Source organism: Ptychodera flava, chromosome 21 (assembly GCF_041260155.1).
Source record: "Ptychodera flava strain L36383 chromosome 21, AS_Pfla_20210202, whole genome shotgun sequence".
NCBI classification, from domain to species: Eukaryota; Metazoa; Hemichordata; class Enteropneusta; family Ptychoderidae; genus Ptychodera; species Ptychodera flava.
In genome coordinates, this window is record NC_091948.1 from 857,004 (window position 1) to 873,484 (window position 16,481).

Genomic DNA, 16,481 nt, shown 5'->3' on the forward strand with positions numbered 1-16,481 from the left:
TTTGCGTACAATATATCATTTAATACAAATATCAATTCAAAAAACAGACACTGACTGGTCAACTGAGAGTTACGACTCAGTCTTAGCCGTTGTCAAGGTTACAAGGCATCTTCCATGACCTTGCAAGGGGGCGTTACGTTAACTCATCATGGCTTGAGCTACGTTGAATACTGATATCAAAAGATATTAAAATATAATTCAATAAATATAGTGATAACTAGGTGTCTTTTTGCATTGAAAAGGTCATCCACGACTTTGTGTGGAAAATCTCCGTAGTTCTGGTATTGACCCCAAAACCTTACTTTTGGGTATGAAACAAAAAGCACGGCGAGGTTCTAGCCCATTAATCACTTCGCTAGACAAAAATTAATATCTATTTCTGCAATTTTTAGCTTCATGCTTGTAAATATGAAAGTGCCACAGTAGTCATCCCGTAACTCTATAGAGGTTTTATAGTGAGGTGGGTCACATAATCTGCGCATGTACTTAGATGAATTGAAAACTGCAAAATAACTAGTCTACCATTCTAAAAGACTACAGTACAAATGTTCAGTTCTTAATGGTTAAAAGTTCTTATCGGTTGAAAGTCAAAGAATAGAAAGGAAATCTCTCTTTGGATATCAGAAGAGATCCCTGCATCATTAAGAAACGACCGTGAAGAACACACTGTGCATACAAATACCTCACATTTTCCTTACTGTAAGCCAAAGCCCGCCCTCAACGATGACATCAGTTAGCCATACGATGCCTCTCATTCCTTTCACAGGTATTGAAGAAGGTGATGCCATTCCAGCCAATAAACTACGAGTTGTCCCATTGGATGAGAAAAAATGTACTCCTCTAAATACAGAAATATTTATGTGAAATATGGTAATTGTGAATTCAGACGTGCTGATGTGTGATTATTGGAGACTGTGACTACTTCATTGCTAAAATGTTATACTCAAAGGCAAGAAGTATACATTAATTTAGCAAGATCACATTATTTACATCAAGTTTATATTTCTCTAGTCTCAGTGGTAATGATTATCAAATAAAGTTTTCATAGCTCTATCATAAAGATGTAAATGTACACAGACACTGTTAGAATGGAGAAGCACTACCAGTAGTATTGAAGCTAACTTTTGATACTTTGTTTTGTATGTTTTTGTCCTATTTGTCAATACGAGCAGATGTGCTTGTAAGACTGTGGAAATGTAGCTTGCCAGCACGGTATATATGCATCAAAGAAATACATTATTATACAATTGAAATCATGTATGCATGTTAAATTCAAAAACACTGCAATGAAACTAAATACATGCCACATATATACAACTGTGTTGACTGGTATTTCACCATGTTTTTGGAACAGACAAAATAAACTGTAGATAATTCATGGAATACAAATACTGACAAAACCATCAGAAGTTTCAGCTACTGGGATACAAATATTTGTGTTTTGGCGTATATGGCATATCAAGTGCCGACTGTCCCTGTTTTGATCATCAAGTGCCGACAGTCCCTGTTTTGATCATCAAGTGCCGACAGTCCCTGTTTTGATCATCAAGTGCCGACAGTCCCTGTTTTGATCATCAAGTGCCGACAGTCCCTGTTTTGATCATCAAGTGCCGACAGTCCCTGTTTTGATCATCAAGTGCTGACAGTCCCTGTGTTGATCATCAAGTGCTGACAGTCCCTGTGTTAATCATAGTGCTGACAGTCCCTGTGTTGATCATCAAGTGCTGACAGTCCCTGTGTTGATCACAAAGTGCTGACAGTCCCTGTGTTGATCATCAAGTGCTGACAGTCCCTGTGTTAATCATCAAGTGCTGACAGTCCCTGTGTTGATCATCAAGTGCTGACAGTCCCTGTTTTGATCATCAAGTGCTGACAGTCCCTGTGTTGATCATCAAGTGCTGACAGTCCCTGTGTTGATCATCAAGTGCTGACAGTCCCTGTGTTGATCATCAAGTGCTGACAGTCCCTGTGTTGATCATCAAGTGCTGACAGTCCCTGTGTTGATCATCAAGTGCTGACAGTCCCTGTGTTGATCATCAAGTGCTGACAGTCCCTGTGTTGATCATCAAGTGCCGACAGTCCCTGTGTTGATCATCAAGTGCTGACAGTCCCTGTTTTGATCATCAAGTGCTGACAGTCCCTGTGTTGATCATCAAGTGCTGACAGTCCCTGTGTTGATCATCAAGTGCTGACAGTCCCTGTGTTAATCATCAAGTGCTGACAGTCCCTGTGTTAATCATCAAGTGCTGACAGTCCCTGTGTTGATCATCAAGTGCTGACAGTCCCTGTGTTGATCATCAAGTGCTGACAGTCCCTGTGTTGATCAAACTTGGTTGACTGGAGTTGAAATTTTGTTTATGAAAAGTGCCAACAACATTGTGCGATCAGGAGAGATTGGTAAATTTTTCAATCACTGATTAGACTACAGTGTACTACATTTCTCACAAGTGGTTCAAAATCATAGAAGGGAGCCTAGATTTAATAGAACTGTTGCACAGTGCATATAACTAGAATGCATTTTAATAACTGACACAAAAGAGACCGTGGCTTAATTCTTGAGAGGGGAACTTGGCAAGGCATGAAACAAAATACTGACTTACATCAATTACAGGTGATTAACACTTAGCTATCAGGCTTGTACTTTGACACTCAGATGACTTTGCATGTTTTGGTAAAACTCTTGACATCTGAAGTTTGATGAACATTTTTCGTTGAAATTACAGCCATGTATGACCTAACATGTTACTCATTAATAGATATCATCTAGCAAGATGAGATAATTATAAATAGTGTAATTATAACAGTTTGGTTAGCAGATGAGAAGAAATAAAATTGCCATGGCAGTTGAAGTCATTTGAAGGCACATAAGGATGACCTCCAATTCAATAATATGAACATGAATTATACCGAGATACAAATATACTGTATACCAATGATAAATTTGTTGTGTTTATCATACATGCATCACAACAACAAGTGTGCAGTGTACCCACAATGCACCACTGAACCAAGGTCAATACTAATTAAGAAGTAAATATTCAATGAATGTGAAAATAATTCTGTACATAATTCAAAAATAATAATCATGAGTTATTAAAAGTTATCAGAATACACATTTTACCTTGAGGAGCACCCTCATATATGTAACATTAATATCAGAAGTGTTTGACCGTGTAGATGTTGGTTCGTTTGTGATAGAGTAGCAGAGCTAGGAAGACGAGTACAAATGCTATCCAGTAGTAGACATTGAGCTGTAGGTTGAATAGCAGCATGGACAGCGTGGTGGTAACCAGCATGGCACAGGTTATGATGAACAGTCGAATGATATTACTTGTGTGTTTCATCACCGCAGACATGATGAGCCCATTGGCGGCCTGAAGTGAAATAAAACAGCACAGCTCAAATCAAATGAAATTTTAAAAAGTATCTGATTCCAATTGATAAAGCCTAAATATTGAGAGAGAATTTGTCAAAATACAGCTTTATCCAGGATGTATTTTTGAAAAAATGCTCTTTTTTTTGGCATACGTTGGATAATTTACAGATTTTTTGCCGTTGGGTAAAATGTGCTGCAATGTCAGTTGCTAGATTTGTGCTGTCACTCTATAGTTATCGCACATGAAAGGCAATGTCCAGTATACCATAAAATGTGGTGAAAAATGACATTTCCAAATTCTCTTATCCATTAATATATCTAGAGACATATTAGATGCACTTCTTTATTGACCAACATTTCAACATAATTAGTAACCCCATAGCATAAATACAACATCGAAAATAGGACAAAAAATTCTAAAAGTACTGCTAACAGGATTTATCGCTGCAGGGGTAGACAGACTTGGTGATATTGACATTGCAATGATGAGCTGTGACCTTGACATTTTTGTTTCTTCATTATGAGATTTTATGCTTGTTTGGCAGACATAACAAAAAATCACATAATAATATTACAGTGTGATAATATATATATATATATATATATATATATATATATATATATATATATATATATATCGTCATTATGAGATTTTATGCTTGTTTGGCAGACATAACAAAAAAACACATAATAATATTACAGTGTGATAATATATATATATATATATATATATATATATATATATATATATATATATATATATATATATATATATATATATATATATATATATATACACATACACATACCTCTCAATGGCCTAACCATTGCAATCTTTGTGACTTACCTGTGTCATAACAATGATAAATGTCAATGCAGTGAATCCTTGAAAGAAACCAGATTCACTTGATGCATTCCATGTCGTTGAAATATAGGTGAAATAATTCATGAACAGTCCAAATATGTAGAGTAGAATGTTCTGTAAATGCAATGACAGCTGTTGGGGAAAAAACACACAGATTATCTTCTTATTCTGTTGCAAAAATATCTTCATGTTCTGAAGCATACCTTTTTACTTCAAAACTTTCACAATTTTGAGCTGTATCTTTGCCAAATGTAGCATCAAGCAAGGAGACTAGTAATTCATCAAAGTTACTAAATACAGGAGATAATCGTTGAAAAGCAATTTAGCATTGATTCTCTGAATATTTTATTGTTTCTTTGTACAAAACTTGTAATCAATCCTACATGGACAAGTTTGGAGATGAACTGTTTGTTCAATATTAGATTCCTCTATTAGAGTTGAACTTCTTCATGGAATACAGACATTTCTAGGCATTATCAGATGTGACAACTATAATAATCTTGTGTTCCCCTTTCTTGCTTTCCCCAAACTCTTCTTCCCTTTTCCCAGTCATAATATCTTTCAACTTAATACATCCATGTGTGGGGGTTGCATCTTTGCCACAGAAAACAATAGCATTTTAAATCACAGAATACCTCAGTAAATGGGCTGAAGTAAGAGTATGAGACGCTGGCCTGACCAAAATTTACATGGAAATTTTAGTCTAACATAATTTTACAATAATTTGCACCCTGAAATAGACACATTTATTATCTTTTCTGTACTTTACACCAAGAGGCTATATCAATCCCTTTCAAAATAAAGTCAAGTCACAAGACGAAGTAGAATTATGATCAACATGATTGCATAAAATTAATCTGTATTTGGTTGAACCAGTAGTGGCCATTCACTGACTCTGATAACTAAATAAAAAAAAATCATTTGTAAATATCTTCATGGCCACAGGTGGTTGACACTTGATTTCCTAATCAACATAAGCCTGTGGCACGACAAACAATAATAATTATTTTCTTTTTCTTTGAGTTCATTCTTCTGTAGAAATCTATTCTTTGATAACATTTATGTGCACTGCATTGAAATGCTCCAGTGAGTGAGAAAAAAACTAGTGTGCTAAATGGCAGTGGCTGGATATGTGTTTTACAATGCGTCCGCTGGAGAAGGAGATCTTTAATCTAGTTGCACTAAGGTTACTGGGTTAGAGTTGAAAGCAAAATCTCCCCAATATGAACATCATTAAGCTCTGCATTCTTAATGGTTTGAAAACGTTTTTGTTCACATGTGAAGTTTCTATCAAGAAAGGCATTTGAGATAGACCACCTAGGGACATAACAATTGATGCATGGCTGATTAAGTGTCTTGCGTCTGGCTCTTCCCTTTTCAGTGACCAAACTCATGTTCTTAGACATCATCCTGTAATTGCTATTTGTTTCATTACGCAAATGCACTGACATATTAGGGTTACAGTGTCTCACAAACCACTTGTAACCCTGGTTAATGCTTCTTGGCAAGCTGTAGACATTTCTTTCACAGCTCCTCATTGGCTACACAATGTGGCTCTACCCTTCTGTACATACATGTTTTCTCAACAATTGGACTAAAGCATAGCCTTGGGGATCTGGCCTAACCTGCAAAGCTTCAGAGACTTATAATCCAACACTACCGTAAGTTTTGGGGACATCACAAAAATCCTGGGGTATAATTTTGTCAATTTGATATGATTTGAGAAGTCACCACCACATTGGTCAGATCCTTGAAATATGCACAAGCGCCAGAGCCTTGAAAACCCAAACTTTATACCTCTTTGAATGAAGTATAAAGATAAACAACTGCAGACGACATTAAAAATAACCAAAATTTACACATGCCATTGTAAAATTGGATGCAATTTTACTGTGATTATTGTGTATAATTTTCCTCAGGAGATAAATGCATAATCCCCTTGTCAATAACATCTTGCTCAAATTTATTGATCAATATCTACATTGCAGAAAATTAATTCATATTCAGGGCAACTTGGCCAGGTTCAAACTCTTGTATATATCACGAGTATACCATTGTTATATTCATGTCCAGACTATTTAGATCACTGTATTTTCACCTTCCATATAATGATATAATTTATTATATCCACGAGGACTGCGGCTAATGAGCTGTTAAACAGCTGCTCTAAGATCTCAAACTATGGTGTTTGATACAGCTTGATTTCACCATGCATAATTCATGGCATACTGGTACCCAGAAACAGCATCTATGTATATTATACAATTGATAATTTAGAGAGTATTAGGGTATTCATATGAATGTCTCTATAAGGGTTGATTAGGGCAGCACTTAGGGACAGGAGTTAATATTTGAAAGCTGACATCAAAACACACAGTTTTAGTAACACACACTGTCTTAAAAAGGCTGTGAGTAGAAAAACCAGTTACTAGAATGACGCTTTCTTAGGGATTAACAATTTAATCCAGTAACACACACTGGAAGATTGGAGGATTTCTCTTTGTGAACACATGGGGGCGATATAGCAAAATCACAAACTCATCAAAGAGGTGTCAAAATGCACAGAGAGAATGGATGTTAATGTTGGTGCTTTTCAGTATATTTTATTAAATAAATCTCACACTTCACTTTGCTTGCTACAGGTCAGTGATGCATTTTATAAAAGTAATCACAAATCAACACATGAAAGGCCAATCAAACTATACAATTCATCACTGAATACATGATGACAGTGATCATATCACTCATCTACAGTGACATCATGACAACAGAATGGATGGAAAGTTAGATTGTCACATTCTCTGTATCTTGTCTCTATATTCGCATGCACACAAAAAAGTTTTCACAAAACCTTTTAAAACCTAAAACCTTTTCTCTTAATCACCTCCAGCTATTCAAATCCCTGCATATATATCATTCTTTCACATCTACTGTGGACTCCAGAGAAGAACACGCAATTTTTTTTTACTTACGTCCCACTGGAAAACAATACATTTACATTTGATTGCAAGGTAAAAATCAAATTAAAGAAAGAAAGACAACAAAATAACTTTACTTAATTGACCGACAGTTAATCTTTGGTGAGAAATACATTACATGCAAGCTATCTAACAGAGAAAACTAATCATTAAAATTCTCACTAACCTGGTAATTTTTCTTGAGTATATATTCTGTATAGACACCTGCTAGTCCTGATATTGTACAGTAGAGTATCATCAGTATCAAACCATACAGGGTGATATAAATCTCACTGGCAGGGTGGGGACTTTGTGAAAATTGCAAACCACCATAACTGTAAAACAAAATTGCAAGAAGATTTTCCCTTTGGAAAGACTGCACCTATCTTCCTGAACAGGGTTAGTATTACATGTATTACACCCTTACTGTTGGTATTGTGATTGTCCTTTTTAAACAGGGCAATGAAGTGTTGCACATATTCTTCAAAATTCTAACATATGCAACTCAGAGGGTGGTCTTCCACATCATCATTAATGATGCTGAAAATATAGCCAGAGTAATTATGAATTCTATTTCATGCTTGAACACTACTTACTCATTTGACATTACTTTGAATTCTTTATCCTTAAAACACTGAATACTAGTAAAGCCCTGGTTGTTTCCAACTTATGTAGGATATACCAGTATCACCTGCAGTTTCTTGTTCTACTTTTCATGACATGTACAAATACAAAATATCCAACTTTTCAGTGCAGCCAGTAGATGTATTGCATGCACTGTTATAAGCCTTGAATTGAATTCATATCAGGAACATGGATTTATACATAATAACAGTATACGTAATGCATAAACAGGTTTTTCAATGTGCTTCATGAGGTATTTCATGAAAATGGTGCTGGTGAAGAACAGAGTACTGAAAAAAGTTACGATGGGCCTTATATGTTACACCATGTACATGTACAGTAATTGTATGAACAGATCCCACATAATCACTGAGGAGCAACTTGCTGGGAGCAGTGCTCAAACAACATGAATTTTGGCAAATCTGAAAAAGTGAAACGTATGAAAACAAGACCATCTTTCAAAATCACAAAAGAAACAAACAAGGAATCAAAGATTGTCAGATTTTGTGGAGAGAGAGTGTTCAGTAATGACAGAAACAAGAATGACATCTACCTGTTACATATTCCAGCAAACATTAGCATCCACATTGACATCCACTGTAGTCTGGTCAGACGTCGTCTGATGATGTAACGATACAATATGGCGGTACTTGCTATTTTTAGATTACTCAGGACCTGATAGATGAGAGACAGTAATTTTGTTACAGATGATGTATTATGTAGCTGTATGTGTCATTATTCAGCTAGATCATGAAAGTGCAATTGGAAAATCTAAGCAAGCATATGTCAATAAGCAATGGGTATGCATTGCTATGGTTAGAGTGAAGGGAAAAAACACATCAATACTACAGACATTACTTTCCATATTTTATGTATCTTGGCCAAATTAAAGATTGTCTTGGTGAAATTAACAAAACAACTACTGAAATATTACTTTTGCAATAATGATTAGCCTATAGTGGCATCACAATTTCTATAACTTAGGCATTTCCAATGCAATGTGCTGGAATCTAACAAGACTTCCTTGAGTGACAGTCAGCTCATTAGTACCGGTATTCATGATTATTAATATTCATAATCAAAGTGACCACAAGGGGTACCCGTATATATATACAGTGCTGAAGCCTGGACGTGCCCTTGCGACAATTTCCCCAAAATGGAACCTGTTTTCCCGTATTCTTGTGCACTGCGGGTCACCTCAGGTGCACTCATAAGTTGACTGTGTTCAATGGGTGTAGTCTGCAAGTAATATCTGTTACTGACAATGGCCTTTGTTTTGCATGGTTATTTTGAGGCTTATATTTACGCATTTTCGAAGCTGTGATTACAAGTAACAAAAATGCTGTAGCTGGTTGTAGTCTGACTGAGCTCTGATTTTAGGCAGATACGGTATCCTGTTATATTTTTCTGAAATTAACGCATAGCAACACAGTCCCGGTAGCTTGAATCGTAGAAAATAGAGGGGGGTAGCAACACAGTCCCGGTAGCTTGAATCGTAGACAATAGAGGGGGGTAGCAACACAGTCCCGGTAGCTTGAATCGTAGAAAATAGAGGGGGTTTCCCCCTCTACTTTCTATGCTTGAATTTTGTTTTGTGAAACTAATTTATAATTAAATAATGCAAAATTTGTTTGAAAACCTATGCATGTTGTCCCCAAAATGTGCAGAATATCCCCCAAAGTAAACGGTAGTGGAACACACTGTCCTTTGGTTTCAAATTCCTTGCTGCAACACTGTATATATATTTATTCCTACATGAAGCTTACTTTCCTGATTCACAAACATAGCAAAATGGCAATTTAAAACTTTGCTTTTATTTCTTTGTAAAATGAATGACCCATCTAAAGAAAACTATGAACAGTACAAACATTGATACAATGTATTTCTGCTGTACTTAGTATAGCTCTGAAATTCTGTTTGCAATAATGTAAAAGTCAAAAAAAAGATGAAAAGGTTGCAAAACATAGGGCCAAAGTCCTGAAGCTACAACAGACATGGATACAAAATTAAGTATTTCCTGACTGTATGAAATTATCTCACTTTAATAGGTCATCCTAGGGACTTGTAAACCAAATGTTAAAGCTGTCTGACCAGCAGTTTTGAAAAAACAAGCAACTCAACAGTTGACAGAGCTCTGCTGTGTAATAAGTAGGGAATAACCTTTTGTGACACATGTATTGATGAAGAAGGTGGATATCTTTCATTAACATTGTAAGTGAGTTCTGTTGAATAAGTTGAGACTGTACATACTCAGAGAAAGCACACTGAAGAGACAAATGTTTGAAACTTAAGAAGTTCAAGGTCATCAAAAGCATTATAAGGAATTGTGTAACTTTCATTGCACTGTTTACACAGATTGCACAATTGCTATAAATAGCACATGAGGAATCTTACAGCCAAGCTTTACCATAAAAACCCTATCACTTTTGACCACTCTTTTAATTGACCACTCTATTTTTTTCCTCAAAAAGTAATTTTATTTTATCCTTACCAAGTCAACCATAAATGGAAATTAGAACTTTCTCTATCTCTATCTCTATTGACTATTTTGAGCAATTTCTTTTAGATAACATACAGGGCACAATAAATGACGGTTCAGAATATGTCAAAGTTGGGATTCAGGAAAGTTGCCTTTACATGTTTTAATCCTCCAAGATGGTAAGCATTTCACTATGAACTGTCAAAGAAAGTTGAACTTTCTGATAATACTACACTAAATTATTTTGGCTTTGATGATTTCCTAATTAATTCAAATATTTAAAATCATATTAATTATTTTTTTCTAGATGAATTGATAGGGTTTATACAGTACAAGAATTACATACAATGCAAGTCAAATTTTGACCAAAATTGACAAAAAATTCCTTAAAAATACACATTTGCATATTTCATCACAATTTGAACAAATCTAAGTTGGGTTACCCCTAGGGACCTGTATACCAAATAACAAAGCTGTCTGACCAGCGGTTATGAAGAAGAAGATTTTTTATCAAAAACACCTTTTTTGGCATTAATTTGCCTATTTTCAACAATATCAAAAAATTAAAAAAAACAGTTTCTCAAAATCATATTTTTCATCTACACAACAAATATCAAATTAGTAAGTACTGCGGTTCTCAAGATATTTGAGTGGACGGACGCCTCACAAACGGACATACATACATACATACATACATACAATGCATACATACAGACTGACGACGGACGCTGGACGGATACCCATCCCAATAGCTTCTATAGACTATAGTCTATAGTAGCTAATACAAGCGACCTAGCGGCCGATATAGCTCCGCTGTGTTTATGTAGAGAATAACTATTTTTGACACATGTTGATGAAGAAGGAGGAAATCTTTGATAGCTCAATGCAGTGGCCAGAAAAAAGTGGCTAAAATAAGCTGCAAAAATACACAATTGAAGATTTCATCATACTTTGAATATATCACATCGGATCATCCCTAGGAACATGTCAACCAAAGCTATCTGATGAGTAGTTTTTTGAGAATAAAATTTTCTGACCAAAAATTGCAACATTGCCCAAAAATACAAAATTACAGATTTCATCAGAAATTCAATATATATTACTTACCTCATCTGTAGAAACCTGTATACCAAATTTCAAAGCTATCAGAGCAGTACTTTTTGAGAAAAACATTTTTTGACCAAAAATGGCAAAAATTGCCCCAAAATTACAAAATTGCAGATTTCATCATAATTTCAATAAATATCATTAAGGTGATCTGTAGGAACCTGTATACCAAATTGCAAAGCTATCAGATGAGTAGTTTTGGAAATACACATTTTTTGACCAAAAATGGAAAAAATTAACCCAAAATTACAAAATTGCAGATTTCATCATAATTTCAATAAATATCATTAAGTTTATCTGTAGGAACCTGTATACCAAATTTCAAAGCTATCAGATGAGCAGTTTTTGAAATACACATTTTTGACCAAAAATGGCATAAATTGCCCAAAAATACAAAATTACAGATTTCATCAGAAATTCAATATATATTACTAAGTTCATCTATAGAAACCTGTATACCAAATTTCAAAACTATCAGACCAGTACTTTTTGAAAAAAACATTTTTTGACCAAAAATGGCAAAAATTGTCTTAAAAATGCAAATTTGCATATTTCTGCACAATTTGAACAAATCTGAAATAGATCATCCCTAGGGACATATGTACTAAATATCAAAGCTATCTGACCAGTAGTTTTGAAGAAGAAGATTTTTAAAGATTTTTTTACCAAAAATGACAAAAATTGCCTTAAAAATACAAATATGCAAATTTCACCACGATTTGAACAAATCTGACTGTAGTCACCCTAAGTAAACTGCATATTAAATTTAAAAGCAATCGGACAAGCGGTTTCAGAGAAGTAGATTTTTTTACCAAAAACAGCAGAAAATGCCCCAAAAATACAAATATGCAAATATCACCACAATTTGAACAAACTTAAGTGAGGTCACCCCAAGTGAACTGCATATAAAATTTCAAAGCAATTGGACTTGCGGTTTCAGAGGAGAAGGCAATTGTTGACGGACGACGCCGGACGCCGGACGACGCCGGACGCCGGACGCCGACGGATAATCAACCTATTTGATAAGCTCCGCGTCGCTGACAGCGGAGCTAAAAACTGAAAAACCAAATTTGCTGAATTTACAAAATTATATATGTATAAATACATTCATAATTGCGACAGGATCTCTGGGGTTATATGAAGGCCATTTCAGCAACAGGGATAATTGTTTTTATTGAAAGACCATCCCATCCAACTCTGTATTGCACAATGAAGCCAAACACTGACCTGAAAACTTGCAGGGTCCATATAGAGTTGCATGTGGACAACAATGTTGTTGTTGATGCAGTACAAAAGAGCTGGTACAGCGAAGAGCACACAGTGTCTCCAGTGTGGCAACCTCAAACCCTGGGACACAACCTCTGGTGCAAACATCACCACAGAAAATAACAACTGCACACAGAAAAAAATTGACAAAAAAGATAGCTTTAGCTGTCATTGTGAACTCTAACTACAGGAAACAATATTAATTTCTACATGATTTGAGCAGGCTGAAAGTGATTTGAATTGTACGACTTGTGAAATTTACAGTATGTATAAAAAGCAGCATTTAAATGGTCTTTACTTACAAGTAAATGACAAATATCCACATGTTTCATCACACTTTATGACATATGATGAAAAGAAAAGTGTTTTAATTGGATACGAAGGGATTAAAGCATTGGTAAGAAATTTTGAAGATTGTCCAGTTTGCTTTTGTGTCTCTAGTACATGTATTTTACCCTCCAAAACACATTTTTCTTCTTACAATTTCTATTGGTATGATTCTACTTGTGAGAAGTATTGTTTTTCAGTAATGATAATCAACTAACTACTCATTTTGTCATTCTATGAGTATGATCAGATTCACTCTTGATTTTAAATATCTGATAGATTATTGTCTCCACTTCTTTGGAATTTGTGAGTGATTTTTCACTTTCACATATTTGCAACAGACATCCTAGTCATGACCTTCAAGATGATGCATTTATCAAATTGTTTGTTTGTTCATTTACTTGTTTGTTTATGGTATTTTTTTTTTTGGTCATTTTCACAAGATATGAGTATCTAGAAGTACTTACTTTGTGGAACTCAATAAGAAGCACTACGGCAGAAGAATTGAAAGGGATCTTGCCATCAACTTTGCAGAGATTCAGTAAGATTGCATGTGACCCATAGATTAAGATTCTGGTGAAATGCAAAGAAAAAGAAAATCATGGCTTGGGATTGCAATTGTTTTAGTCTGTGACTGGCATCCTAGGCATGTAAAACCATTTATTCTTTTTATATCATGGTATTCATCACAAATCCAGAATTGCTTATCTCTGTAATGTACATACCAACACAAAGTCTGAACTAAGATTAAGACTTTTGTGATGGTTAACGGGGTGTATGGAACAAGAAAAATCTAGCCGTACATAAATGGAGAGGCAAGCATGAGGGTCAAAAAGTACTGGTACACCAATTACAGTCAGCTGATATTTGCAGAGAGCAGAATGAATTTAAGTGTCACATTATTTTGAGACTTTGTACAACTGCTCCTGTGTTACTCTTCCCTAAAAATTCACACCTTCATTATCATTTGTTATTGAGAAGTGCACAAAAAAGTGCTGATGCAAATCTTTACAAAAATAAAAATAAAGGTAGGCGGAAAGTAAATATACAATATTGAATCATATGTTATTGCATGTGCTGACAAACTCAGTAAACAATAAATTCACATGTTTCTAAGCTTCCTTAGAATTCAAATGGACAAGAAGCGAAAGAAAAATTTGCATATGAATAGATGTGGGATGTTCATGTAAACATTAGATTAATTTTCTCCTGTGGTCTTCTGACCTTTTACATCTATGATACAATTTTATGGCCTCTGCAGGGAAAGTTATTTATAGGTAACCAGAAATGCTTTCTTTGATCAATCAACCTTCATCCTGGTGATATTTCTACTCAGAGTTTTGGTAAATGTTTAGACATATGCTTTGAAATAGGCTTATGAAATACACTTTTGACTAACCACATGTTTCAGCCTACCAGTAATACTTTCCATATATATGCTTACGAGCATATGGAAAAATTATAAAACAATATGATCAAAATCACCATGTTGGAACATCAAGCACAATAAGCTTAAGTTGTTTGATTGTGTATTATACAAGGTCTGTTGACTTGATATGCACAAAAATTGGATAGCTAAAGCTAGCAGTAATATCCTTTGTGATTTGCAGTTATTCAGTCAAACATTGCACTCAGATATGAAAAGGACAGGTCACAAGTGAGATCTTGCTGCATGTTTATGAAGCCAAGTTAAAGATATGTAATTTCAATGCTTACCCTGAAGCTAAGAGAATCTGCCAAATACAAGTAGGGATAGCCCTGGCAGTGCCATGCCGTAACAATGGATGCTCTTCCACTCGGCGACTGGTGGTTGGAGAATGAGGCATATCCAAATGCACATGATGGTGGTTGTGGTGGTGATGATGATGATGATGAGGTTGGCTGTTACTATAGGGATGGTGTCCATGGAGATGGTGTTCAACTTCAAGTTGACCATTTTCTTCATGTTTCTTCTTGTCATAATACAATGGTAAGACAGATGTCTGCAAAGCAAAAAAAGAAGAAAAATTATGATGCCTAGTTGTTCTACGAGAGAAGAAAACTACACAGTCTCTGAATTTTTCACAAGGAATTTCTCTATCAGATTGAATATTTAGCCTTCTTTGTGAATGCCATAATCTGATTATAGTAAATTCATGTTACTCATCTTTTTCTCCGCCAGACATTTAGGAACATAGTTTGGCTGATGTCAATCACATCTTGCAACAACACACCATATGGATCAAAGACTTTTATGAACAGGAATTAGTGTCTGTCGATCTAACTCAATTTATATGAGGAGTGATACGCAAAATTTCCACTTAAATGCAATATAATCTGGTGTTAATGAATATTTTGATTAAGATTTTCAAATATTTTTTATCATGGAGCAGCTGAAGAGTGGACAATAAAGATACATGTAGCTTCACAATGTCAACGTGAACCCGTCATCCACAATGCTTGATTTTAATTAACCCTTTTCCTGCCAAGTCCATATTTTACCATCAGGTAAAGATGATTAAAATTAATGAAACACAACATATTCCATATGGTGTATTTTAACATAATAGCGAACATTAGAAGGTTGTTGAAAACATAACTACTGTAACCTTGATTTTTTTGGACTAAAGATGCTATGACAGACCAAGCCAAGTGGGTGAAAATACGTCATATTTTGGCTCGATCAATACTGGGCTTTTTACTGACTTGGCTGATGGGGAAGTGATACTGTCTGGCAGGAAAAGGGTTAATGGCACGCAATCTTGGGCAGTAATAGATAGCTTGGCAAACTTCATATGTAGACTAGATTGATTTGTACGAAATAGTTGGTAGACAAGAACTCGGCGTAATTCCTCGTATGTCTGGTCCCTGGTCGATGGTCCTCATAATTGTCAAGGTCAAATGTACTTGGTTGGGGTTTTGCATCAAAATTGTCCTGTATTGTCGGTCATAGAGTAAAATTTTCCCAAGAGAAGGATCTGTCATAGCATAATGTGTAAAATTTACTATACAGATGTATATGTGAAGTTCTCCAATGAACTTGATTACGTTTCAAATCAGTTCAACAATACAGTTGGCTCCCGTAGATTACTTGCCCAACGAAGAGTATTCATCAGTCACTATACTCTCGTTTATACGAATAGACACACGAAACGTATGTGCAAACTCTTTACAATAGGTCATAGAACACAACTTCCTGTGATATTTTGAATGCTCAAAAGTGAAGCACTTTGTTCAATAGTTGAGAATCAAATAACTTTTTCGTCGGACTCTACCTTGTCTGGTTCCATCACGATGGGCGCGGCCATCTTTACTACCAAAGGGTATGTCATTCTTGACGCTACTGATTTCTACATTTGTTACGCTGAAAAATCGCTCCTACTAAGGTAGATGCTAAAACAATTGACTTATTTTGTTTTTATGAAATAGTTTTTGCAATTAATGACACCTGTGATCGAAAAAACTGGAAAATCACAATTTTTTTCTTTGCATCGTAAAAGG

At 35.2% G+C, this 16,481-nt stretch overlaps 1 protein-coding gene across 1 annotated transcript; it reads right to left on the reverse strand.

Moving 5' to 3' along the window:
• LOC139121049 (probable UDP-sugar transporter protein SLC35A4) lies at positions 1–16,398 on the reverse strand. Its single transcript, XM_070685645.1, has 9 exons — positions 16,256–16,398; positions 14,718–14,983; positions 13,469–13,574; positions 12,636–12,800; positions 8,376–8,497; positions 7,386–7,533; positions 4,224–4,373; positions 1,846–3,374; positions 1–1,591 (listed from the first exon to the last, which is right to left on the reverse strand). Exons 1-8 carry the CDS (start codon positions 16,310–16,312, stop codon positions 3,156–3,158), a joined length of 1,233 nt encoding a protein of 410 aa, XP_070541746.1. The 5' UTR covers positions 16,313–16,398; the 3' UTR covers positions 1–1,591; positions 1,846–3,155.
• Positions 16,399–16,481: the final 83 nt, after the last annotated feature.

Excerpts from the sequence above, each read along its gene's own strand:
- LOC139121049 (XM_070685645.1), bottom strand. The coding sequence starts at position 16,312 with ATGACATACCCTTTGGTAGTAAAGATGGCCGCGCCCATCGTGATGGAA. Across the intron at positions 8,498-12,635 it reads TGGACCCTGCAAGTTTTCAG|GTCCTGAGTAATCTAAAAAT; the intron begins GTCAGTGTTTGG and ends CTCATCTATCAG. Across the intron at positions 4,374-7,385 it reads TACTCAAGAAAAATTACCAG|CTGTCATTGCATTTACAGAA; the intron begins GTTAGTGAGAAT and ends TTTCCCCAACAG.